This window comes from Neopsephotus bourkii, unplaced genomic scaffold (genome assembly GCF_033783945.1).
Source record: "Neopsephotus bourkii isolate Nb327-2 ecotype Australia unplaced genomic scaffold, CSIRO-AGI_Nbou_v1 NB_1474, whole genome shotgun sequence".
NCBI lineage: Eukaryota > Metazoa > Chordata > Aves > Psittaciformes > Psittacidae > Neopsephotus > Neopsephotus bourkii.
The window spans coordinates 14,065-41,055 of NW_026901950.1; the positions used below are offsets into that span (position 1 = coordinate 14,065).

At 42.2% G+C, this 26,991-nt stretch overlaps 1 protein-coding gene and 1 non-coding gene across 5 annotated transcripts in view; both read right to left on the reverse strand.

The window, feature by feature from the left end:
* The window catches only part of LOC133220744 (CCR4-NOT transcription complex subunit 1-like), a 39,041-nt gene extending 12,363 nt beyond the window's left edge, over nucleotides 1-26,678 (reverse strand). The window contains exons 1-18 of one of the 4 annotated variants that reach the window (XM_061369053.1): nucleotides 26,368-26,678; nucleotides 21,669-21,776; nucleotides 20,840-20,938; nucleotides 20,235-20,303; nucleotides 20,081-20,135; nucleotides 19,437-19,640; nucleotides 17,537-17,705; nucleotides 15,704-15,830; nucleotides 15,305-15,415; nucleotides 13,986-14,156; nucleotides 12,841-12,968; nucleotides 12,158-12,398; nucleotides 10,577-10,696; nucleotides 9,183-9,305; nucleotides 8,830-8,981; nucleotides 2,577-2,727; nucleotides 1,054-1,255; nucleotides 491-619 (exon numbers count right to left, since the gene is read on the reverse strand). In XM_061369053.1, coding sequence (XP_061225037.1) covers nucleotides 491-619; nucleotides 1,054-1,255; nucleotides 2,577-2,727; nucleotides 8,830-8,981; nucleotides 9,183-9,305; nucleotides 10,577-10,696; nucleotides 12,158-12,398; nucleotides 12,841-12,968; nucleotides 13,986-14,156; nucleotides 15,305-15,415; nucleotides 15,704-15,830; nucleotides 17,537-17,705; nucleotides 19,437-19,640; nucleotides 20,081-20,135; nucleotides 20,235-20,303; nucleotides 20,840-20,938; nucleotides 21,669-21,776; nucleotides 26,368-26,469 — 2,461 coding nt within the window. In that variant the 5' untranslated portion in view covers nucleotides 26,470-26,678. Of the gene's footprint in view, nucleotides 1-475; nucleotides 623-1,053; nucleotides 1,256-2,576; nucleotides 2,728-8,829; nucleotides 8,982-9,182; nucleotides 9,306-10,576; nucleotides 10,697-12,157; nucleotides 12,399-12,840; nucleotides 12,969-13,985; nucleotides 14,157-15,304; nucleotides 15,416-15,703; nucleotides 15,831-17,536; nucleotides 17,706-19,436; nucleotides 19,641-20,080; nucleotides 20,136-20,234; nucleotides 20,304-20,839; nucleotides 20,939-21,668; nucleotides 21,777-26,367 lie in introns of all 4 variants that reach the window. The other 3 variants (XM_061369051.1, XM_061369049.1, XM_061369050.1) reach the window with 3 other exon arrangements.
* Nucleotides 2,148-2,278, reverse strand: LOC133220778 (small nucleolar RNA SNORA50). Its single transcript, XR_009727783.1, has one exon. It is a non-coding gene; the product is annotated as a small nucleolar RNA SNORA50 (small nucleolar RNA).
* Nucleotides 26,679-26,991: the final 313 nt, after the last annotated feature.

Consider the following 26,991-nt stretch of genomic DNA (forward strand, 5'->3'; position numbering starts at 1 on the left):
TCCAAAAAACCATCTCCCCACCACCTTTTGTTAGTATTATTTGCATCCCATTTTGCAGTCTGATTCACTGCTTCAGGTATCAAGCTCTCTGCTGCAAGAACACCCTATCCCAGTAGCTTTGTTTAACCTTGTTACAAACACAAAATCACCCTCTTACCAGATGCATACAGTTCTCTGTAAAAAGGAGAAAACCTCTGCACAAAACACAGCACAACAAAAAAATGACACAAACACTGTTCATGCAAATCCACCATGTTATGTTTTTATGCTAACAGCTCTTTAACTCTCACCCCAGTCACTTGCAAGGTTTCAACAGAGTTTAGAAGCACCTTTTCCAGACTAATGGCACAATACAAGAGCCACTTCAGAGCTTCTAGCATTTACCACCTACAGATCCAAGCCTCCCCTGAAGAAAATGCAGGTTAACTGCGTAACACAGTCACACTTCACAGCCACAGACAACACTACCACTTACAAGGTTTCATCTTACTCTGCTGGAATGTAGGCTGGTTCAGTCCAGATGTGCTCAGCTTCCTTTGCACGAAGGGGTCATTGTTCACTGCAGGAAGGCCCAGGGCTCCAGTTCCTATGCCAGTCAGGCTACCCGTAGTAAGGCCACCTACTGAAATGGAAACCCATAGTAAGTTTGACCTTACTACTAAAGACCTCCTACTAAAATGCAAACAGCTCGTAATCTCAGTTGTACCCTCTACCGTACATGCTCATCACTCCAGGCACTTGTTTCCAACTCCAAGCTCTAGAACCTAATAACTGTCTAATATCAAGCAGTTTTCTTTCATGCAATTCTTCATCTGTCTTAACATAAAATAAAGCTACCAAAATCTGTCAAAATTTACCCCTCTTGATTCTCAAACTTTTTACCTACTGCAGTTCAACGTTCCGAAGTTTAAGCAGCAACCTAGGAGCAAGGACTATGTAATTCCCTCCCACATGACACAGAGCTGTCAGCCCAGTTAATTTTTAACCACAGCAGTAATAGTGCCTTAGCTCCAGGATGTCACAAATACAAACCACTGCACTGGATAGAAGTACCTGGAAGCTGTGAAGACAGTCCTCCAATGCCACTGAAGCCCGTTGTCTGGTTTTGGGTAGAAAGAGGGGGGAACGCTTTTGCTGGTGACTGTGGCGTACTGAATGCAGAGCCCAAGTTTGGAGGGAAGCCTTGCATACTCTGGGTGTGAGGAGCAGCTGAGCCACCTAAGCTAAGAGATGCCATTCCTGCAAGCGAATCAATCTGAAGAAAGGAAGATTATACACAGACATCCATGAACCCCAATCAAGCTGATTTTTGGCAGGTTTTTACAGAGACAGCAATGTATCAAGACACTCCTGAGAACAGCTCTTTTGCATGTTTACTGCATGATTCTCAAGTCATCCAGATCACTCCCCCCCCCCCAAAAATAAAATCAGTCTGTCCACAGAATGCTGTTTCATTTTTAATTCTTCAAGCCCATGAACTCCTATTCTATCAGACATTTTACAGAAAGGCCAATTGTTCCATAGTCTCCACCTAAGTTTAATGACAGTAAATGCTTGTTAAGTAGCAGCATGTTTGTACTAGTTTATGTCTGCAGTTTACAACCTCAGACATCACCCCAAGACTTAAAGGCTATTTCATATCAAGCTTACAGTGTTTCTGACTGTCTGAAAGATCCCGTTACGCCCAGTTTTTACAGGTAAATACGTGAATGCACATTAATCTTCACATTAATACCCGAGTGATAAGCAGGAGGGAGGCACAATACCAGCTGACAAGCAGTTAAGTTAAGAGCTCCTGACTAGCAACAGCAGAAAACTGTTTCCTACCCAAAAGACAGCATGACTACAAATAACATCTGCTGCTCCATTTACTCACAGCAGTTTTTTGCAGCAAGTTGCCAAGATATCTGGTACATCTGATGAGGAACTTTATTAAAGCAACAATTTACAAGGAAACTGCTCTCTGTATTTAGTTGAAATAATCTGATGCTTCAGACATTCTTAAATGCTAAATTGTCACTACTGCATGTGAAAACACTTGTCACTGTTTTAAAATCTGATACTGAACATAATAGCTAGCAGCAAAACCTGTCTGTAATGTGTTGCTCTCACAGGAGAAAGGGATGATGAGCAGCAGGGAGTAGCTTAAATGTACCTTGTTTTTAAAAGAGCAGTTGAAAGCTGAAGAGCCCCAGTTATAACAAGCCCTTATGCTCTAGCACTTTTGCTTGGCCAGTGAAGCTACAAACAAGACACATGAGGCTCAAAGGCAGTGCTTAATTTTCACAAGTCTTAGTACATTTTAGCACTTCAAAAGAAACTCTTATTTTAAATAAACCAAATCTCTATCCCTCCTCAGTGCTACCATCCTGCTATACTTCAGTTATCTTACAGGCATCCATGAAGATAGTTCTGACCTACAACCCTCAGGCATTATTCTGCAGTTACAAGCAAGTTATCTAGACATGCAAGCATAAAACTAACAGAGCCAGATCATGCTGAAAAGTGCTCAAATAGTGCAGTGGAACTAGTGGTAAAACACCAGCTTCTAAAAACACATCACATTATTCATCTACCTGTACAGGAGAGATGGCATCCAAGCTGCTAGCGCTGGGCGGGCGTCCTTTGGGCATGACTCCAGGTGGTGGCTGCCTGGCTTTATTCATGACATTGCTGCAGTTAGCTACCATGGTGAGGATTGTCTCCGATAGCTCCTGAGAAACACTCCTAGAACATGAAAGTAGGGTAGTGAGCCATGCAACAGCTCTCAGCCTAGAGCCCCCGATTTATTTGGGTTTTCTTACAGAAATTTGGGTCGCACTTCACCAATAGAAGCTACAGAGCAACCCCCAGCAGAAGCTACATTTTGTTATTTGCAAAACTTGTGCTACATGTCCCAAAAGAAACAGCTGTATTAAAAAAGATAATTCTAAACTGTATTTCTAAAAATTAATCTCCAACAGAATATTCCTTTGTTTCCACTAATGCAAATACTGCTTTACAGTTACCCCAGCAAATAATGACTTGCATAAAGCTGGGATATGTACCTACATGGCTCCAGCAGTCCTTGGAAGAGCAGACTATCTACAACACTTTGACTGTTGTTGCCCACATTATGGGCTCTATACAGCTCAGCCTCATGAATTCAATCACACAATAATGATGTGGTGATCCCTTGCTCGAATCTGCTCCTCAAAGCTCCCTTCTGTCCTGACATCACAGTTTGTGATTATTCCCATTCTGAACCCACATTACACACAAGATCTCTCCAAAAGGATATGCAACATGTCTAAAGCTTAGTTTACACACTGAGAAGACAAAAAATGAGAGGTGAATACCATCACCTGCTCCACCAAAATTCATCTGTCTGAACTGAAACATGCTTCCTGCATTAACATGAAATCAAAACAAAAAGAAAATCAACCTAATCAAGGAAATTGTACTCAAAAGCCAACAGAAATCAAACTTCAGAATGAAGATACTACACAATCAAGAGCAGTCAGTACTTCTTTCCAAGGTATTCCATGTCTGGCTGCCAGGTTCCTAAACTAGAAGGAAAGCCAGCTCTGCTGTGGACATACCTAAGCAAAGCATGCTAACACAAAACTGACGTTTTCCTTTTGGAAAATACAGCCAACTGTTTATGGCCTTCCAATGCACCCTTGTTACCCTTTTCTGAAGATTCCTCATTTTAACTCAATTTACACAAGCTTTTACTGCACAGCTGCTGGGGTGAGGGGAAAGAAAGAGGAATCCTGATGATTAAGGCAGAAAAACAAAGTACAGATCAGCCTTCAGCTTTGGCAAGTATCCCATTACAGGCTAACACACAGCTATCAGCTTCCAGTTATTTTTCAACACTATTAGCTAATCCAAGACATGGGAATCTGGTGAGCAGGTGTCCATACAGGGCAACGAACATTTTATCAACTGTTCCATAAGCTGATTCTTCACGTGCTTTAACACCCTCTCACCACGGCAAGGAATTTTAAAAGCAAGGAGCTTGGGGGAGTACCAAACAGCAATCAGAAACGTAACTTCAAATGAAAAAACTCAAAGGGAGTTGCTTTGAGAAAGTGCACCCAGACCTGAATACAGGGCTTTAAGCACGGCATGTGGTAGGCTCAGTAACTACAGAATGTATTTGCCTACATTCCAATGCCACATCCTTAGAAATCTCCACATTCAAATGTATGACCAATTAACAGGCTTTTTTTCTGAACAGGGCTTTTTTCTGATGTAGGAGGCATTCCAAGACTGTACAGCACTGCAGCTAAACAGGGAACAGGACTGGGGACTGAAGAGCTGGGTTCACACACAGTTACCACCATCTTTTGCTTACCCCCCCCCCCTTTTTTTTTATAGCAGATAAATAAAAAACAGCCCACAACGAAGACTAAACCAGGCTTATATTCCTAGAGTTTGAGATGGTGACTAGTTAGGCCATTAGTGCTTTGGAGCAAACCTCTAATACCATGTCCTGCCATTTAGAAATTGAAGGTTAACTTCTTTGTCATATCAAAGGACACACTGAATCAAGATGCAAACATCACAGTAGTTTTAGATAGTACAAAACTGCAGTTTTCACAAAAAGCCCCACCAAATCCCTTCATGCGAGGCAAATTATACCAAGTAGTACATAGGTGGGCATGATTTGGTAAGTAGATCTTAAAGAAAATGTTCGTACTTTCAAGTTTTATGTAAAAATATATTCAGGTGTCCAGCCCAATCAATGCCATTCCTAGAAAAGAACCAGAGGAAAACTGTAAGAGAACTTTTGAAACACAAGTAAGGAGGAGAGCCAGCAAACACTCAAGACAGCTCTAGAGGAGCAAAACTGTCAGCTTAAGGGAAGCTCCAGCTTGCTAGAATAACAAGGGGGTTTTTAAGCCATTTTTACAAAGCTTTTTCACTCTCCTGGGCACAGGCAGCCAAAAGCCTCTTCTCGAGGGAGGGACAGAGAAAGAAGACTGTCGTCCCCCCCCACTGACACACTGGGGCTGTGCTAGACACAACAATATGGGGCTGTGCTAGACACAACAACATGGGGCCGTGCTAGACACAACAACATCACTGCAGTTCCTTCAGGAGAGGACTTCTCATAAGCACTTTGTAACCAAGTCACAAGCTTGCTCAGCCTGTGACACCCATAAGCACCCCAACTTCATTGTAAAAGCACTCAGTAATAAAAGAAACTTACTGCCTTTTGAAGCCTCTCAGCTATATGATGACGCAACTGCAGTGCTCACCAGTGGTGAACAAGTGGCATCAAAACCAAAGAGTCTCAGAACATGCAAGGTCCTGATGGCTAAAAAAAGCATCTCCCTGGACATAAACCAGGACAAGAAAAACCACAGCCTAATTAAGGAGGTGGCTCCTAAACCCACAGATTTAGGAGATGCCAGACTTCAGCTACCCTCCCACATATATATATATAATATTTTCCATGATCTTAATCTTCTAGTCTTCACAATGCCTACTTCCATTCATGAATGAAACCTGAGCTAATCAAAGCAACTGCTTCATGAAAGAAATCCAGGCATTTTCTTTTAAAAACTCAAAGAGAATAACAAATGGAAAATGACTGCAAGTAGGTCACATTCTTGCATAAAAGGGAATACAAGTAGCTATAAAAAGAAACCAAAAGCTGAGAGAATTGTGCCAGTAGAGAACTAGTAGCTCTTAGAATTAACTGAATAAATAAAACCTGGTAACATATTAAGATTCAGAACACAGTGATGTCAGATGCAAGTGAAGACTACAATTAACTATTAAACCTCTAAAATCTGGATGTGGTAGGATGTAAAATAAATGTAATTTCTGAACTGTAGTTTCAGAAGACGCACCTTGAGTTGAAAAGTAACAGCCATCTTTTCAGTCCAAGAGGCATGCCATTGCATTTCAGGAGTGATATTCAAATAGCATCCATTGTATTTCAGGAGTGATACTCAAAAAGCATTTGAGCATTTGACCAGGGCCCGGTCTGGGAGCTCTGCTCTGGCTGCCCCGGCAGTGGCCACCGTAGGCACCCAGACAGAGCCGATGAGAGGGGAGGCTGCAGTGCAGAGCTCAGAGCATAGGGAGGGCCTGCACTGGTCTGGTGAGGGAAAGGTGCTCCCTGGTGGAGGTCCTCCTGCAGCAAGTGGCTGAGCTGTGGGAAGCTATTAATAGGCTACGAGATGTCAGGGTAGCTGAAAGGAAGCAGGAATGCTTGCTCCTGGCCCAAACTGTGCAGAGGCCTCAAGCTTCCCCTGTAGCTCATGGAGGAAAAGAGGAGGTCATTAACCTGCGAAGCTGGGAACTGGTGACAAAAAAAAAAAACAACAAAAAAAGGAGGAAAAGGACAATTAAAAGCAAGGGGCTTCCTCCGAAATCTGTTGTCCCCACACAGAACCGCTTTGCTGTCCTGCATGGGGCTCATGAGGAAACCCACTTCCACCAGAAACAGCTGACTGATGCACTGGTAAAGAAGATCTCTACTGGTGCTGCCAGGAAAAAGCGGCGGGTCATAGTAGTAGGGGATTCTACTTTGAAAGGGACAGAAGCACTGGTGTGTCAGCCTGACGTGGTCTCAAGGGAAGTGTGTTGCCTACCAGAGGCATGGGATCAGGGATGTGGCAGAGAGGCTGCCTGCTCTAGTAAGCCCCACGGACTATTACCCACTTCTGGTGACACATGTGGGTGCTAGGGATATAGACAGTAGTAGCCTGGGGAACATAAAGGACTACAGAGCCCTGGGAGAGGTGGTTAAGGGCTCTGGAGCTCAGACAGTCTTTTCATTTGTTCTCCAGGATACAGGGGAGGACCTAAAAAAAGCTAGGAGGATTAGCCAGGTTAATAAATGGTTAAAAGGGTGGTGCCATAGTCAGGGGTTTGGGTGTCTTGAACATGGGACCCAAGTTGATAGGCCAGGTCTAGCGGGGGCTGGTGGAGCTGGTCTGATAAAAGAAGGGGAAGAGCAGTTTTGGTAGGAGGCTTGCCACACTGGTCAAGGAGGCTTTAAACTAGATGTGTTGGGGGGGGGGGGGGCATCATTCCATCCCAACACACCCAGTCAGTTGCCAGCACCTATAATAAATGCTCGGAGCAATGTAGAGATATTCCAGCTGCTCCAGCCAATGAGCCGGATTCCTTTGGAGCTCGGTTCAGATGCCTCTATACAAATGCCCGTAGCACGGGCAACAAACAAGAGGAATTAGAGATGTGTGCTCATCTACGGGGGTATGATATAACAGGCATCACAGAAACATGGTGGGATGGCTCCTACGACTGGAGTGTTGGAATGGAAGGTTACAGGCTCTTTAGAAAAGACAGGCCTGGCAGGCGCGGAGGGGGAGTTGCCCTTTATGTTAGGGACAGGCTGGAGAGTATGGAACTGTCTGGGGACAGGTGAGCAGTTAACAGAGAGTTTGTGGGTCAGGGTTAAAGGGAGAACAGTGGAAGATTAGACTGGATATAAGGAGGAAATTCTTTCCTGTTAGGGTGGTGAGGCACTGGAATGGGTTGCCCAGGGAGGTTGTGAATGCTCCATCCCTGGCAGTGTTCAAGGCCAGGTTGGACAGAGCCTTGGGTGATATGGTTTAGTGTGAGGTGTCCCTGCCCATGGCAGGGGGGTTCGAACTTGATAATCTTAAGGTCCTTTCCAACCCTAACTATTCTATGATTCTATCATTCTATTTTGAAGTTTAACTGCACAGGTACCAGAAGAAATTTGGGAGAATCCTTTATTTTACAATCTTAGAGCTACCTGAAATTCCCTTCTAGAACAAATACTCATCATGACAAATCCATGCTGATACTCCTTTCCTGGCACCTACATCAGAGCCATGAATCATCCTGCGTACCTTTACAAAGATTCCTTAAAACTTTCAAGACAACACTGCCTAAACCAAAGGACGCAACAGAAGCCTTACCTCAGGTAACAGGCACTGAGACATGTCAGCCTATTTCAGTGTCAAAATTTAACACCAGAACTATCACCATCTCCAGCTTTCAATCCCCTCCGGCTCACATGTCACACTACACTACACCTCTGAAATACTGCTGCAGTTGAACAGCAGCTTGATCTGACAGCAGCAAGAAATGACACCACAAATATTTTACAACACTGTCATTAAAAAAAGCCCCACAGTATTTAAAAACTGGCTTGCCCAATTTCAGTTTCCATGAGCCTTTCTGCAGTTTGCCCCTCCCTGTAGCAAATAAAACACCCCCCTACGACCCACGCTTTGTATTCTTGACACTAGCTTAACAGCCTGATATGAAAAAGATCTTGGATGTTTTTTACTCTTTTAACTACTTCCAGACTGTCTCAAATGAAGACAACAGAAGTTACATGACTAGTTTCAGTCTCAATTACATTACATACAACCACCTCATACCACTTTGCTCCATCACATAATGGCTGCATTAGCCCTTTCTACTAAGGTAGCAACCACAGAGACGTTTGCTTAACACACTCACAAAATCCTTTCCCCAGTCACTGTTTTCCAACATGCCATCCCATTCTGTACTTACAGCCTGTATTCCTTCTTGCCCAAATTACATCCCTTTATCTAGTCACTAACAACCCAGGATCTGACTAACCAGACATCCCCTGTCACCAAGACCAGGTAACCTAATTATAAAGACAGGATCACTCAAACTCTCGTGACTTACCCTGCAACAGAAGTTTCAGTGCAAAATTAAACATATTTCTGGTTCTATATGACTGCAAGCTTATTTACTCTTATGAACCCTATTCTCTATGTGAAATTCCAAACCAGCTGTGACCATGAGCCAGCAAACAAGCTGCAAACAGATTACACGTTCTGCATAAACAACCCTTACCCAGCACAAGCTTGAAGACATGCCAACATAGTCGCCAAGGTTTCTGGAGGAAGTTGAGCACTTTTGGGCTGGTCTTTTTCTGGAGCAAGGCCACCCAGGATAGATGGACATCTTCTCTTTAAGAAAGTCATACAGGCCTGGATGAAAGGCTCCTGAGGAAAAAAATGTTCTGTTAATCTGCAGTTAGCAATTGCACCACGGAAGGAACTGCACTACGCTATTATTCAGTGAAACCATTGAACTATCGGACCATGGAGACTTTCCACAACTTTAAAGCTACTTATAAAACTGTTAAAGTGACTTTAATTAGTTACTGATAAAGTGCAGAAATAAGAAGAAAAATGCTGTTTTACCCCATGCTCCCGAATTTTATCTGTGAGCCATTTGTCAAGTTTGAGGTATTCCCGTCGAGAGGCAAGTGCAGCAAGGTCGATAACAAAGGCAAACGGAGTACCATTTAGCAGCATTGACAAGGCCTAAAGGAAAAAAAATTAAAAATCAGAAGAGTACTAGTGAAGGCACAAGGATAAACACCCCCTCTCCTGCTTTTCCTTTCTAATCTCCACATAGTTTTTAGTAAAGCAGCCTTGCTATCACACAGAATCCCAGACTGGTTTGGGTTGGAAGGGAACTCAGACCAACCAGTTCCAATCCAAGGCAGGGACACCTTCCACTAGACCAGGGTGCTCCAAGCCCCATCCAACCTGGCCTTGAACACTGCCAGGGATGGGGCAGCCACAGCTTCTCTGGGCACCCTGTGCCAGAGTTCCACCACTTTCACAGGGAAGAATTTTCTTCATGCAGTTATGTTTTCTTTGTCAACAAAAAGGCTGGTATTACAGCTTCATCTACAGCTTGCTAAGGAGAGAAATAAGCAAAAACCTCTCATTTGCAGTCATGATCCTATCCCTTCTTTGAAGCCACCTTGTGTTGACAGTTTTAAATTCCTTTTTATTAATATCCACCAGCAAGTGGAGCTACCAAGTTGACACTGCCACTAAATTAATCAGAAGAGCCTATCACTTCCCTGCAATCAGAGCTCAACCCCTTCAGAGCTCTCTGAATGTATCTCCTCAAAAGTGTTCATCTCTGAAACAGAAACTGCTACAACAAAACTGACTTCCAGCAGCAGCTGGTGCTTCTGCACTTTGAGAGACCCAATTATTTTGTATTTAACTTCAGGAAGCAGTAAAGACTCCGAAGTAAAGACTCCAAACAAGCTAGTCACAACTTCGAATGTGTAAACAACTGAAGCACTGCAGTATTCTTAAGAAATCCCCATACATTAAGCTTAACAGTGCCACCTTCACACAATTACCTGATGGATATTTTCTGTATTCCAATTTCAACGGTATTCAACGTTAAAGCAGTCAAAGCTCTTCCTAGATTTACAGTACATTCACATAGCAAGCTGGTCTATTATACTGCTTCCCAAATAACTTGTCAGCTAAGCCACAGTAACCAATTCTACTGCGACCACCAAGTAAAATGTCTTTGTTTCACAAGAAAGCTAGAAAGCATCCGTAGTCAGACACCACAATTCAGCTGAAGAGCACTTGAAGCCACATGAACATAGGCTTTTATTTTTTTTTAAACCAAGATGAGGTACAGCAGTAACAACTCAATTCAGACAAACTACGTAGTCTTTACTAAATTAGTCACAACTAGGCTTAGCTTTTGTTGAAGATGGGCAAGTCAGCACAAGACCCTGGACAAAAACGTAACAGTACTGTTCTGGGAAGCTCACCTTCAAGTCTTGTGCCACATCAAGGATACGTGAGAGTTTTGCCTGGTCATACTGTTCTCCTCTCATGTACCACTCTGCCATTGCATGCATGATCAGCTGACGAATTGAAGGAGACTGGCCCTAAGGAGAATTACATTAGAACTGTACTTCAAGCCTCTAGAAAAAAGATCAGCTATGTGAACATTAAGTAGAATATCTTACTTCTAAAGCCTTACGTGCAAACATTACTTGCTCTTTAGCTTCAGAACTTCTCTTCTGAGTTGAGCTGTTTTTTGTGCAATAGCAAACTATACTGGAACAATTAAAGTATGTAGGATAACTAAAAATGGCATGTACATCCTCATCCCTCTCCTCTCTTTTGCAGAGAAACTGCTTTAGGAATACACAAATTATTTACAGTGTTATACCTGGTGACATCCTGAAGTGAGAATTACAATGTCGCACCTTAACATGGAAAACAGTATCTAGCTGTTTATAGGGGCAATTTCAAACTACAGCACAAATAAGAGTTTGATGGCAGCAAGGGTTTTGCTTAAAGCTCCCTCATACGGGGAAGTGAAACATCCTCAAGTTGTGGAATGGCACCATGTCATATGGCAGCCATCACTGTGTAGGGTACGAAGCCTACCCTGTGGGAAAAGTCCATATTCTGCCATTTCAAGACCTTATGCAAAAAGCATACCACTTATTCCCTTCATTCTGCAATTTAAATAGTTTTATCATGAAAAATACAAACTGTTCATAGCACTTCAGCTAGCAAATAGCCATATTTGCTTATCACTAATGCTGTTTGAACAGAGCAAGATGTCTGCAACTGCAGATTCCCTCCCACCCTAGAAGCTTCCTCTGCCTTAAATTTTTTTATGGTTCCTATTTGCTTAACTACCAGTGGACACAATGACGAAGGCCATACCAAAAGGCCTACTTGTTTCCTGATTAAATGCATGGATTTGAATATATAGTTACCTTGTCTCTACATGGAAGCTCTCCTTGAAAAAGCTCAACAGCAAATGCTAAATTTTCAGAAAATATCCTAGACTCTTAAGAGTATAAATAGTTTCTTTATACCTAGAAAAACCTCCATCTTTTAGCAAGTACAGTGGAGATTATTTTATACATCTTCACCTCTTGCTGCTTTGAGTTCTACACTTTAAATTTGTGAGGCTGAGAGCTGGGGGTGGGGGAGAATGTTGCTGTTGTGAGATTTTTAGTGTTCTTTTGTTTTAAAAAAAATAAAAGAAAAAAAACCTGTGGTCAACTTTGGTTAAAAGTGAATGGTTAAAACAGTGAAACTTAAAATTTACATTTCCAGAAATATTTTCCCAGCGAACATTATTTGTTTGTTCTGAATATATTTCCCCAAATGAAATTATATAACACCAGTTTGCTTCAAAACAAGGAGGAGACATCTCATTACTTTGAATAAACCACTAATAATTCTAATTCTAATAATTTACTTCTTGGGATTTAAATTACCCAGTTCATTAACCAATACATGCATTGTAATTCTAACTGTACAACCCATTCAACAAACTTTCGGTTATCTGAACAAGCTACAGACACTCCAGTGAAAATACTTACCTGTCCATGCCATGCATAGTGCAAAATGATGGCAGAATTGGGATGGTTGCCAAGGAAAATTGGCATGAGTGTGGAGATGAGTTCGTGGCGCAAGGTATGCCAGGATGTGTTGATCTGCAGTAACGCCAACACCAACATATCTGGGCAATGCTTGATTGGAAAACTGAAGAGCTGCTTAACCTGCTCATACTGTCCTACTTCTGCCAGTCGCAACAGAGATTCAATCAAATCCAGGCTCTTCCTAACAAAATACAAAAATAGACAGACAGCCCCCACCCCCAGTTACAAAGCAATCAGCATACAGGATCCAGTAAATATAAATTTATCCCAGAACTTCTTTCATTCAAGTCCAGCAAGTTCCCCTAATGTGACCCTGGGAAAGACAGATTTCAGTTTATACTGCCCCTATCCCCTTCTATCGGCTCACAGTTTTCTTCCAAAATACATCAGCAGAAATTCTCCAAAGAACTGGAAGACTGCAATGACACTTTCAGATATTATGGAAGCATATGAGAATTTTGGATAATACAAGAACTCTCATTGATCAAACACAGAACAAATACTAAAGGCTGATGTCTGGGAATGTACACAGCTACAAATAATCATGATTGTGTACCTACAAAGCTACATTTGACCAGAAAAACAATCTAACTCAACGTATGAAAAGCAGCTGGGAGGCCTACCATGTAGCTATTTCCCGGTTGTCATCCTCTGGTGGTGCTTTAAGGATGTCTGTGGCAACAGTATGACAAGGGTAGTCAGCGAAACAGAAGATGTCAGGATTTATGAGGGAATGTTGAATGAAGGAGAGCTGGAATAAAAGACAACAAAAATAGCTTAGATATTTAAAGTTTCGGGTTCCTTCCACTTTATCATCTGACAATATTTGCCCTCCCCCGGAGGGATGGGAAGGAGAATCAAAAGAATGCAACTCCGATGGGTTGAGATAAGAACAATTTAGTAACTAAGGTATAACACAAATCACTGCTGCTACCACCAATAATAGTAATGATAAAGGAAATAAAAAGGGAAGAGAATACAACACCTCAGCACCTGCCAACCAATAACTCGCCCACCCCAGCCCGACCAAGCACCGACAGATACCTAGTCCAACCCCACAGTCCTAGCCCTTCTGGGTAACTCTCAGTTACATCCTGGGCGTGATGTACTATGGTATGGAATACCTCTTTGGTCAGTTTGGGTCATGTGTTCTGTCTCTGCTTCATCCCAGCTTCCCCTCCTCCCTGGAAGAGCATGAGGCTCACAAAGTCCTTGGCCAGACCAAACATTTGAGCAGTAACTGAAAACATTGGTGCTATCAGCACCGTTCCCAGGCCCAAAGTCAAAAACACAGCACTGCACCAGCTACCAAGAAGGAGAAAAAAATGACTGCTACTGCTGAACCCAGGACAAATGCAAATAGAGATAAGTTTTATATGAGACCGAACCTCACACTTCTCCCAGGATTTCAGAATGCAACAGATACAGATGTGCTGAGAGGACTTGTCTGCACAAAGCTTTTGTTTAGCTAGATAAAAACCTTGGAACACAGCCATGCAGCAACAGTTCTACACTCAGCTGCATCACACGCCAGAACTCTGCTAAAACCAAAGATGCTGTCACAAATGTACAGCAAATGACCATCTCCTCCTAAACAGTGCAGACTGTTCAATCAACAGACTGTACTTCAGTAACATACCTGAAGCTTATGCTTTTAACAGGCCAAACTGTCAAATGTGGCTTGTCTCAAAATTCACATTTGCCTTTCAATAAATCCAGGAACTTGGCAGGTGTTGTACAGTTACAGCAGAAGTGTTGGTAAACCTACCTGGCCTTCTGCATGCTTCCAAGGTCTGTATATGGCATTAACTGGAAAAACTTCCATGCCCAGCCCTCTCTGGATGCCAAACACAACAATATGCAGGCCCTTGCTGTCACGAATCTGAAATCCTGGATGGTCCAACTCATAGGTTACTACTTTGAAGTCCAGGTTAGGATTCTGCAACCAGAAAAACACGAGAGTAGTCAGCCTTGAAACATTACAGTTTTCACTACTGTCTCATAAGAAACAGTCTTCATCAGTAATTTAACCAGCTTAACCTCCACCTGACTTCTAGGTGAAAGCAAGGGTTTTGGTTTTAAGAACAGGGTTTAGATAGTTTGAGAACTTGATGCAAGTTAATATTTGAAACTAAGCCTGTGAGATTGCACTTCTCTAGCACCACAGGCACTAATGCGTATCTTTCCAAGCATTTGATTAACAAGTCCTCAAAAAAAAACCCAACAAACCCAAACCACCCAAACACACAGCCCCTTTCTCAGCATGGTAACTCATTCCTTGAGTAGGCTTACAAATGCCCTCCAATAAAAGGCAGAAAGGTCTGACCTCCTGGCAAGAAGAACTTGCTTTTTCTTTTGGAGAATGTACACTGCAAGTGCTTGCAAAGCAACTATCTGATTTTCAGCAATAGCATGAAACCGTATGGATTAAGGAGCTTGGGGGGAATCACAGCCGCTGTGCACCACAGACCACTCAATTCAGACAGATGCGCACCAAAGAAAGCTCGCTTTATGTTCCAAGGTTTAGAAAAATAAAACAGGGGCTCCTGCATAGATTAGATGTGACATACAAAAAAATACCACCCAATATAAAGAAGGCAAAGGAAACTGCAATCACATTTCACTGAGTTAATTCAAAAATTGCTACTGGTAAGTGGTAGAAAAAGGTTCCTGTTTCTGAAGCATCTAGTGTTTTGGAATGAGTAGCTACAAAAATCTTTTGTTTCCATTAATGCCTACAGTGAGATGCTTTTTAAAACACGGAGCCTGATGTACTAACTTCCCACTGCCAGAACTAAGTTCAAGCCCACAAACGCTTAGAAAATACACACTGGAGTATGTGGGAGCAGTGGAATAAAAGTGAAGCTGCACCCAAGTTTGCCATTCACGCAGCTTTTCTTTCCTGTAATTCCTCAAAATATTCTTTTCTTGAGGGAAAAAGACACCACTCATTTATGTACAGCAACACAGTTACGAGATTCAAAGCCACTCAAGCGGCTAGGAGCTTAAAAAGCTTTATATTCACACCGAGACATGCCCTTCTTGCAGGTATTCTGCATAAAAGACCAAGATGCTCATAAAACTTACCAACTCTTTAAGAACATCAATTAAGACCTCTACATTCCAGGTATGGGCTTGTGCTCCATCACTTTTATCTTTCCCATCACTCCAAATCCCACTGCCAGGAGCCGAAATAGACTGCAAGTTAAATACACGTCAGATACTAGTTAAGAATAAAGTAGTCTCAAAAGCCCCTAGATACAGAGCTCCCTGCACTACGGAGGCAAGAAGTTCAGAACAGTAACACCACCAGCTGCACACACCTGAGAATCTTTCATTCAAGAATGTGTCACAGACCTTTACAGCAGAACAGTCAGAAGTGTTGAATAACAGAAGTAATTCTTGGATTACTAGAGGATTGCACTGTAACTCCTTATTATCTGCTGATTAAAACATATCTAAGCCCCACTCCAGCAGGCCACTCACCTGTAATGGAATACCATCCGTCAACCCCGAGTGAGTTCGAGCCATCATTCCCAAAACCCTGGCAACCTGGGCAGCCGTAACTTCCCGAACACCAAACTGCATGATTATGTTGCGGCATTCTTCCACACTAAGATGCAAAAAAAAAAACCAGAGAGATCTCAATTCAAAAGCAGGTTTCACTGTGGCACAGCTTAACACAGACACAAAAATAAGGTTTGCACGTACAGTTGGGAGAAACTATTACAGATTGAAGTATAACCGTTCACTCAACCTCAGTTATGTTAGTCAAACGATCCAACGTAACAGAATTGCAGGAGGAGCAAGAAGAAAAACGCAGCAGAAGCTCCATGCAATTATTTCCATGAAACATACTGTACCAGCTGTTCAGTTCAAAGCTAGGTCTACTTAAGCAGCAGCAAGAGCTGTTTCACAGGCTATACTCTTCAAGGCAGAAGCACAGATTAGGTTTAGCACTGACTGCTGTTAAAAGCACTTCCATGTATTGACCTGGGAGACAGAGCTTCAAAGAGTGAAGTTTTTGCTAGCTAGAAGTGAAACAGTTCTTCATTAGACCAACAAGGTTTATACAGCATACCTATAAACAATGTTTTATTAAGAGGCACATGTTAACAAAGGAAATAATTTTCAACATCTTCCAACACATTTATGTTTTTTCTCTTCCTTGTTTGAACAGAAATTTATGTTAATGTTTTTGAGATCTGATCACCTCTCTAAAGTAGTCACTAGACCTTCTTTTAAAATAATCATTTACTTCTCTTATCTCATGTTTCTTAATGAATCTTCCTTTAAAAACAAACACACATCAGGTTCATATTGAGTGCCAAGACCCCCATCAAAACCAGCCTGCAGGCTCCTGTTATGACTACCAGTATTAGAGTACTATCCTAAATCCTTAAAAAACTACATTCAGAAATCAAGCTGAGTTTGTGCACAAAATATATTTAATATTTAATTAATTTTAAATATCCAAATTACCTCTTCAGTAAACAGCTTCTAAAAAAACCTAGCTTCTCCTATTCCAGCTCACACGTCCTGCTGAGGCCATCCCTGCAAACCCACATGGTTCTGTGCATGACAGCCCATTTCTCACAGCTCCAGCAAGACCAGGTGACAGTTGCCCACCTACCATTTCAGATCGGAGGCACAGAGCATGAATATGGAACGCTATTGAAGATGTGGGTCATGTATGACTATGAACATACAAACCCAGGATAAATTTAAGACAGTTGCATTTTTACCAGAATAAGCCTAAGTCAGCAAAGACTGATGCAGCTGTGAAAATACTCTAGCAATTCACTATCATGACTTCAAACATACTGTATATCACACTGACCAAACCCCAGTACCAACAGAAAGCTGCAGCTGGTCAACGCTATTGAAGCAAGACTATTAGATTCAGCTCTTCTGTAACCTATTTCATGTGGACAGGGAGCTAACAGCAGTACAGCAGTCCAGCACAAAAACAAAGTTCTTCCAAAGATCTAGTAGGATTTAGTTGGGATTTATTCTGCCTAGTCACTTTGGTTTTACTCAAAAGAATGATGATGGTCTAATTCTTAAAAAACCTTCAAGAGGAATCTTAATACCTTTATCTAGCCCTTCTCACCATGACAAAAGGCTACATAATTTCAACAGACATGCTACACACAGAAGAAAGCAAAATACAAAACTGGAATCAAAACATATGACCTTATAATAATGAGGTTCTAGTTACTTTAGTACTATGAAGTGTTCTTCAGCCTTTGCTGGAAGAAACACAGGAAAAAAACCACCATCACCCAAGATGCCTGAAAATTACATCTGCCTACAAACCTTGCACAAAAGCCATAGCCAACTTCTTGCATGAAATCTGCCAGAGAACTCTCCATCATGGTTTTGGCTATCCCTCCAGAATCAGGCAGGATCCTGTCCATTAGAATGTTCCGTTTTCCAGGGTACAGAAGTGGTGCAAGCACCACAGGACAACGCTCCTGCGGAAAATCTAAAGACAAAAGTAACAAAAAGTGTCAAACCCGCCCCCCCAACACTAGTTGCATGCAACTGACTCTTTGAAATGACTGCCGTGTTACAGTCTCCTCACTGCTACAGAAATCAAGAGGGCACGCATTCAGTGCGCATCCCTCCCTCCCACCTCCCCCTTCCATACAGGGACTTGGAAATTCATAGAGTGGCTTGGGCTGAAAGGGACCATAAAGCTCATCCAGCTCCAACCCCCTGCCATGGGCAGGGACACCTTCCACTAGACCAGGCTGCTCCAAGCCCTGTCCAACCTGGCCTTGAACACTGCCAGGGATGGGGCAGCCACAGCTTCTCTGGACAACCTGTGCCAGGGCCTCAGCACCCTCACAGGGAAGAATCTCATCTCAATCTCCCCTCTGTCAGATTAAAGCAATTCCCCCTGTCCTGTCACTACATGCCCTTGTATTCCTAGAGAATAAGAATGTAGAATAGACTGGGTTCCCACAGGGTCACTGCAACTGCTCAAAAGGGGCAGTAGCCCTGCTGGCAGTAAATTTAGACCTGGATTATTAGTAACAGCAGTCATCCAAAAAAAGCACAGAGCAGGAAACAATACAACTAGAACAGCAAAAGCCTCTCTTCCAACTCAGGAAGTATTAGGAAACAAAGAACCTGCTTTTGAATCTAAGAAGTACAGGAAATGTAAAGCAGGTATTTAGGCATGAAAAGAGAGAATGCTCCCTTCTTCCTCCCTGGGAAGCAAAGACTAAGGGAGACACAGTAACAAGGGGATCAGATGTGGGAGTAGGATTTTGGTCCACAGTGGAAAGCAGCAAAGACAACTTCTGGCTGAGCTTTTCTGAGACAGAATTATCCTTAGTTAAGGTGATGCATAATGTCTCCATTCTCTTTGGAGCCATTCAGAGAAGAGTTACCAATTTCCCAAAGCCACATGGGGGGTATTACAGAAATTAATACACTCATGTTCACTGAAGTATGAATGAAGAAATTATAATTAAATATTCTGCTCTTGCATAAGAGTGCCTTCCTCTAGGTCTGTGTTGTGTTAAATTCAGTTAGCTTCTTAAGTCCAAATCCTCCTTATCCTGGTCGGTTTACAGCAAACACTGTTGTTTCAGAAAGCAAGACACTACTGTATTGATAACATCCCCTGCCGTCACAGGAGGACCATGGCAGCTTCCAAGAAATGATTCAAGTTTTATTCAGATGCACTCCTCCCTTGTAGTAGTGTTTCCTCATAGATACCCACTCCATATACACACAACCCAGTGCTTAAAACAGTATCACAGAATAGTTAGAGTTGGAAAGGACCTTAAGATCATTTAGTTGCAACCCCCCTGCCATGGGCAGGGACATCTACTTGTCTGAAATGGTATGTCCTTTACACTGTAAGGAGCTCAACTTTTTTAACTACTCTGCACTGAGTTGCTTTAATTAAACCTACAAATACCATCTCACAAAAGCATACATGAATATCCCCCTAATTAACTGATTGATCACTCCTCAAAAACCCCAAACATGAGGCCACATTACAGCTCACTGAAAGAAAACCAGTACATTATGCCCGAACAGTGGTATTTTTCTGCCAGTGGACAGACTTCTGAAAATACAACCAAGTTCTACCTCACCCAGCTCCCCACAGTTCAACCAGCAGTCTGCACTGGCAGTAAGTTACAAAAATCCATTCCAAAGTCTGCGTTTAGTCAGGCTTCTGGATCACCACCACACTTACCTCTACGCAATGTTTTGAGGAAAGCGTCAATCTGTTCCTGTCCTACCCCAAAGGCTCCTTTCTGCCCAAAAAGGAGATGGGAGAGAAGAAGGTGCAGGACCTCTATTGCAATATCTTGGAAGCCACCTTCTTGATTTCCACTGACGTCTGCGTCAATGTAAGAGCGCAAAAGATCCGGGAGTTTCTGTTTGATAAACTGGGCAGCTTTTAAAGACAAAAGAGTTTGAGGATCAAAACCTGAACTTCTTTTTAATATAAAGACTCTTTTTAGCTAGGTACTATTCTCTTAGTCTGAGTTTGTTAACCACAAGCCACAACAGCAAGCTGAGAGTTAAATAGAAGTCTCAACCCGTACCTCAGAACTCAAAAATTAATGGACAACTAAAATGCAGTGTATCACAGCACCTCAATTTGATTCATCATCTGGCAAATAATTCATGGAAGCAAGTCATTCAACTTCATGTAAGACAAGGTGACTGTGTTATCTACTGCCCCTCCCAAAGTGGTGTTAGACCTCAATGCTACCACTAATTGCAAGGTCTTGCACTACTCCAGTCATGCAGGCACACATGTATCCATCTAGAAAGCTCACTGCTTACATAGAAAACATGTCCCTGCTGCAGTACTTCAAAAGCTTCACTTACCAAAACCTCGTAGGTCTGAGCTGAAAGAATTCAGTAAAGCAAGTCCAAAAATCACCTACAAACAAGAATGAGTATCACAGTAAGGGAACATCATCCTTGCTAACAAGCTGAGTCAAAAAACATGAAAGTATTTTTGAGGCAAGTGTTCACCTACCTCTTGAACTTTACTTAGTTTTATAACTTTACTCAATTGGGCAAATAAGTGGGGTGAAGGCTTTAAACTCTGAAATAGAGAAGAGTTAAAATGGAAGCTGTTATGGAAATAGTGTCATTTGAACTGCAGCAGCCTACCCAAAGTTCATCTGCATTATCTGGAATATTAGGAACTATTCTGCTGTAGGTTAATACAAAGCTTATGTGGCTGAACAAACATCGCTGGAACTACTTCTGGATACATATAAACTAAGTTTCTTCTACATATCCCACACTTTCACTAACAAACCACTATTGTGGCTTTGACACTGAGAGAAGGAAGACCACTAATGAATCATTTTTGGTTCCAGCTACCACAAACAAGCCATAAAGTACTAGCCATAGATTAAGCTTTAAAACCAATTTTCAGTCATTTTGAATGATCAACTTTCTCTGTTTAACAAACACAGCTTCTGGGCAAGCTCAATTTTTGAAGACTTCAGTGAAACCAATCTTAGCCATAAAAAAAACAACCCCGGAAAAACCCCAGTGAAAACCAGCTGGTTTCCTGAATACCAATTCACTGCAGTTTCTGACACTGGGATCTCCTTCAAGAAGCATACAAACCTTCTGATAGTGTAATGGATTGTCAATGGCGTAGGACAGCGTCGAGATAAAATTTGGTTTTGTAATCAGTGACGTACACTCCTGGATCAGAAATTGAGTCTGAAAAGAACAACATAACTTGAAAACCCCCAAACTGTTTCATAACAGGACAATAAAACAAAGACCTATGCACCTTATCTTTGTTCAGCTTTACTGCACACAGTACTGGGTGAATAGTACCGCACACAATAAAGCTAAACAAAGAGAAGGTGCTTAAGTCTTTTTAATTGCCCAAATTCTCATCAACAGTAAACAGTTTCTTCTCATTCCAGTTTTCTTCAGGTTTAGTCTGCCTTTTTTTTAAGACTAAGAAAGGGATCAAATATTCTCCATCGTATGTGCAATGTTTCATCTTCTGCAAGCATCTTCCCACACTGCAATAGACAATTTAATAATGTTTGATTCCCATTTATAAGCAAAAAAGTCTGTGGCGGAATGGCTAAAGGATGAAAACACTCCTGAGAGAATAGATGCCAGAAGTGTCAGGTAGTGGATCTGAAAGTTTTAAAAGACAAAGAAAGGCTTTCAAAATAGAGCACTGCATGTGCTGGCAAACATAACTGCACTGAAGCTATGTGGTCTTTCAGATTAAGCGATTATAAGTGTCAGGTATTAACAATCTGTCATCTCTGACTTGAGGACCAGCAAAATGTGCTTGCAATTGAAAGGCCACATACAATAAAAGAAGTTGGCTTAAAGCTATTCTCTCTTACCTGCCTTCATGCTTAAATCTTATTGCAGATTTTTAACAACCAAACATAATTAGCAGATTCCTCAGTGCAAACTGTACCTGATGAAAATCTTTGCCACTGCTTTTACCATCGCCACTGAAATCCACGTGCGAGAATAGGCAGCGCAGTAAATGCCTGTCTGCCTCGGGACCGTGCCTATTCACAATCTGGAAAAGAAAAATACAAACTTGGTAGCGATTAGTCATTACAGAGCAAGCTCCACGTCTAGTATCATGAGCACACCAGTACTTCTAGTGGTTAAGTAATCTAAAACTGCTAAAAATGTTCCTTTTTAATCAGTAACCTTAGAAACCATGGCATTAACCCTATTTGCAAATGAAAAATGTAAACCAACAGTTAAAGAAAGGATCTAGAGGCAAGACATTGACACAGAAGCCAGGCATTTCATGGGTAGTATATTCTTAATAAGCTAAGTAAGGGTTTTCAAGAAACCTAGAGAAGGATTTCAAGCTTCTCTGCCACCAAAGCAGCCCAGAACCCACAAAGTGCCATGGCCTCAGTCTTCTCCATGGCTACAGTGCCTAACTGCAGGAGTATGGCCATGAGACAGCCTTCACCTCTGTGCCATGCTTGTGTAGCAGGAATTTATCCCAGAGCCAAGCCATCACAGAGTATTCTTCCTAGATCTCAGAGGCAGCTTCTACATTGTCTCCTGATCCTGACTGACTTGACCGCCATTGCTCCAGGGTCTTTTAAGACATAAGGGAGTACCTACACAAGGAGGTGTTTCCTGTGATCCAAAGAAAAAAGCTCACCTCAAACTTGCTCATTAGCAAGCTTTAAAAATCAAATGCCACAGGCTGAACACCTGCAGCTGAAATCTTTCACCAAATCTTCTCCCTGTCATTAGAGCTCATTCAACTAGATTCTACACTTCAGTCAGAAAGAGGTGATCTGCATTTGTTAATCTGCAACACCTATAACTCTTAACAACAGTATCACATTTTTGCTAGCATCTCCTGTCATGTGCCTTGTTTCTTGGCTAAAGACTGTACCATCAACTTTGTCTGCAGTTATCTTCAGGTTGTTTCAGTGCTTATTCACTTCTTTAAATCTCATCTAACACAACAACATTACTTGTTTTTAATAAAATCCATACTGGCAGAAATTCAAAGTCACAATCACCAGTAGCTAGTCTTTTTTATCCAAAGAGTACAGATAACATCAAATCCAACCTTTACTGGCAATTTTTTTGCCATTGTTCCTCCATTTCTACCTATTGGAGAGACACAACATGTGCCAGCACAAACCAGCAGCTCTGCATGTGCTCTGACTGCCTTCACCAAGCCCACTGCTTCACCCCATCATAAATATCCTTGTTTGCCAGTAGCTTCTTCGTACAAAAGGAAAAACAGCATTGCTTTAGCCTCTGTGGGCTCCAGCCCTGCTGTTACCGATTGTTCCTATCACAAATCCTCTACCATTACACTGTGGTTTAAGCCCAATTGGTAACTCAGAACTGCACAGCCATTCACTCACTCCCCCTGCTTTTTCCCTCCCCCAGCTGCCAGGATAAGGAGGGGAACTGGAAGAACACAACTCACAGGGGTGGAGATGAGAACAGTCCAGTAACTAAGGTATCATACAAAATCACTACTGCTACCACTATAATAATAATGGAAATAACATGGGTAAAGAATATAAAACCCATAAGGGAAAACAGTAACACAAGTGATGCCTCAGCACCTGCCGACCGATACCCAGACAACCCTAACAGCAAACTGGGCTTTTCGGGTAACTCCCCCAGTTTATATACCGGACATGATGTGCTGTGGTATGGAATACCCCGTCTGGCTAGTTCGGGTTAGGTGTCCTGTCTCTGCTTCCTCCTGGCTTTTTGTGCCCCTCCTCACTGCCAGAGCATGAGACTGAGAAGTCTTTGATCGGGGTAAACATTACTTAGCAACAACTAAAACACCTGTGTTACCAGACATTTCTCAGACTAAACTTGAAAACACAGCACTGCACCACCTACCTAGCAGAAAAACAACTGTTACAGCTGCGCCCAGGACACATTATCTGACACTATGCTCCCCCTTCCCCCTCAGCCTGCTGATTCCAGTGCCTGACAACTTTGGTTCTGCTAGAAAAAAAAATAGCCAAGTTGGATATATCTCTGCTTCTTGACCAGAGGCTTATGGTGCATCAGTCCAGAGTAAAGAGCTCACTCTAACTATGCTCACAGTCCTGTCTCTGTAGACAGCCATAGCCCATGATTATGTAAGAGCACACTTGGACTGGTGCAAACGCCAGCAAAACTAAACTGACAGCGAGGTTTATTGGCTAGCTCAGGCTTCAAAAACCAGGCAATTTGTTGAGGTAATCCCAATTAAATATGAAGCTTTGGATGTGGTAACAGGAGTGGCATGAAGCTGGATCAATCTCCTAGGGAGCTACTTGGTGCTATCACCAAGATAAATTCATCAAAGCAGGTGGATGCACAAGAAAACTGTACATACTAAAGCCATCAATGCAATATTTTATGCATCAGAATTATACTGCTTCCTTGCACAGAAGTAACTTCAAACAGACAATAATTTGAAAATTTAACATATGGGGAGGAGGGAAAGAGAAGGCTTGAAGTGCAACGTAACATCTTTCAACTCTAACTACAATTCACATAAAAGCTTTTACAGGGAACTGGAATGAGAACTGCTAGCTTTCCTGTAGAGACAGCTGAAAGAATCATAGAATCACAGGGTACACTGTGTTGGGAGGGACCTTAAAGCTCATTCAGTTCCAAACCCCTGCCGCAGGCAGGGATGACTTCCACTAGAGCAGGTTGCTCCAAGCCCCGTTCAGCCTGGCCTTGAACGCTGCCAGGGATGGGGCAGCCACAGCTCCTCTGGGCACCCTGTGCCAGGGCCTCAGCACCCTCACAGGGAAGAACTTCTTCCCAAGAGCTCATCTCAATCTCCCTCTGTCAGGTTAAAGCCATTCCCCCTTGTCCTGTCCCTACAGGCCCTTATCCAAAGCCCCTCTCCAGGTTTCTTGTAGCTCCTTTAGGCACTGGAGCTGCTCTAAGGTCTCCCTGAATTATTCTCTTCCCCAGGCTGAACAAGCCCAGCTCTCTCAGCCTGTCTCCAGAGCAGAGGCTGTCTTAAAACATCAGCCATGTTAAAAGACTACTGAAAGCATGTTAAGGCAGAAATTAATACCTCAAGCTTTGCCACTGTTCTGCTTGAGAGTAATGTACTTAAATGCCCACTTTGGTGAGTGACAAGAACAACTCCAAGCAGTTTTACACACAGACTAAGTGCTCAGATACAAGCTTGGTAAAACTGAATTAATTATGCCAAAACTTTACATCAGTGTACTCTCAGACTAAGAATTAATGCATGGACATATAGTATCTTCAGTTATCTGAGGAAGAATTGTACTAGTAATCACATAACAAAAGTAGTACCAAGAAGTTTAAAAATAAAAAATAAAATAAAATTTAAAAAAGCATCATGAAGACTTCTTAAGAGTTTAGTCTTGAAATCCTGTATTTGTCTTATAACCAAACATACACAAAAGAGCCATTTCCACAAACCAGTTTCCAATCTCTCAACACAGTGAGCCTGAGGCCTGCCATGAAGAATAAGGAACAACTGGTCCCATTTTAGAGCTCTGTACTCCAACTGAATGGCAGATCAACACTACCTTCTCCCAAATCATTGTTATTCTTTATGCAAGTGCTCCTGACAGACCTGCAAGTCATGCCTAAGCCACACCTTGCTGTAAAAATGGGCTGTTGAAACCAGTCATCTCAGGTGAGCTCCCTGCAAGCACTGAATTTGCAAAAGCATGGAAGCCTTACAAGAAAGGTATTCCATTTCCATGGCTTACCAGATCATTTTAAGCAGTGCATATTGCTGAAATCACCCCCTTGCCTCAAGGTAAGTCATGAATGCACTCTTAAAGAAGTCAGCTGTTACCAGAAATTCACTCTGCATAAGCCCTCTGGCCTCCTAATCTGATGCAAATCACTGCAGGACTGCACTAGTGTAAGGGAAAAAAAAGTATCTAACTGGCCCAGCTATCTGCTGGGAAGTGAATTAAACCAATTTCTAAAACAGGTTCAGTTAACATTTACTTCCTCCAAAGCACAACTCTGTGGATAATGCTTTTCAGCCCATCCTGCTACTCAGAGCTATTTTTGAAAGTGTCAGTTAAACCAGAATTCTTGCCCAGATCTTAAGATATTTGGGTTTCAGTCTGCAGCTACCCTACCTGCCTCCTGAAAACCCAGGGCCCAGACAGCTTAGCTTTACCACCAAGTCATGCTTCATCCAGTGAGATGAGGATCAAAAGCCTCCACCCAATGCAAAGTGAAAGCATTCAGACATTCAGATGTAGGTATCCACCTTCTCCTACTTTCAGGGCAACAACTCTGAACAGTAAATGCATGTTTTCCTTCCTCTCCCAATCAGTGTTCTCTGGAATGTTCAAAAGTTGAAAGATTTCACCTGAAGTAGTTGGGAAAGTTTTGCATATCACCCTCCAAGAGCAGGAGTTAAGTCTAATACTCAAAAAAAACAAAGTTAACAGTGGTCTCAACTCTAAGCTGCTGTATTCCATGACCTGAGAGATGAAACCAAGAGTATCAGAGACATAAGCTGCAGTTCTCAATAGTGCACAGCAATGCACACAACACCACCACAGAGCACAATCAAAACGAGAAGCAAAACTCCATTTCACACTCCAACTTTCTTCTTTCCAGAGTTTATTTTGCAGCACCATTAGTCTACTTACATGCTGTATTTCTTGCTGGCTGGCTCTGTAGTTTTTCTTGGTTAAATTGTCCACCAGGTAGCTGATTTGAGACAAGGCCAGCGAGAGCGAGTCAAGATTCATTGCTGGTTGGGGCGGAAGCAGGCGGCCGAGCCCGGTGCAAAATCACCATTATTCCCCTTTAGTCACCTCAGAGACAGGTTAATTTTTTTTCCCCCAACTAGCCTCTATCTGGTTCTGTGTTACTTTCTTCAGCTCTTCTTTCTCAGTTGTCTTTCTCTGTTCTGAAACATGGCACCTGAAAGACAGCATTACATTAAATTAAAGTTCTGTAGCAACATCACAGCTTTCTCTGATTCTTTTGCTTCCAAGCTAACTTGGCCAAGCAAGTAAAATAAAGTTTAACAAAGGAACTGGTAATACAGACATGATAAATGCAGAAGCCATTTGAAATAACTATGTCCACAAGGAAGTACTATCAAGTTTTCACAACACAAGCTTAGCTGTTTTCACACTACCTACCTACATTTATTGGTTTCTGCCTTTTGCCAGGTTGCAAGAGCTAATAAACAGCTCTCTCAGAAGAGTAACCACCCTTCCAGCACTGGGAGAAAGAAAACCAGATGCAGAATGAATTAGATAAGA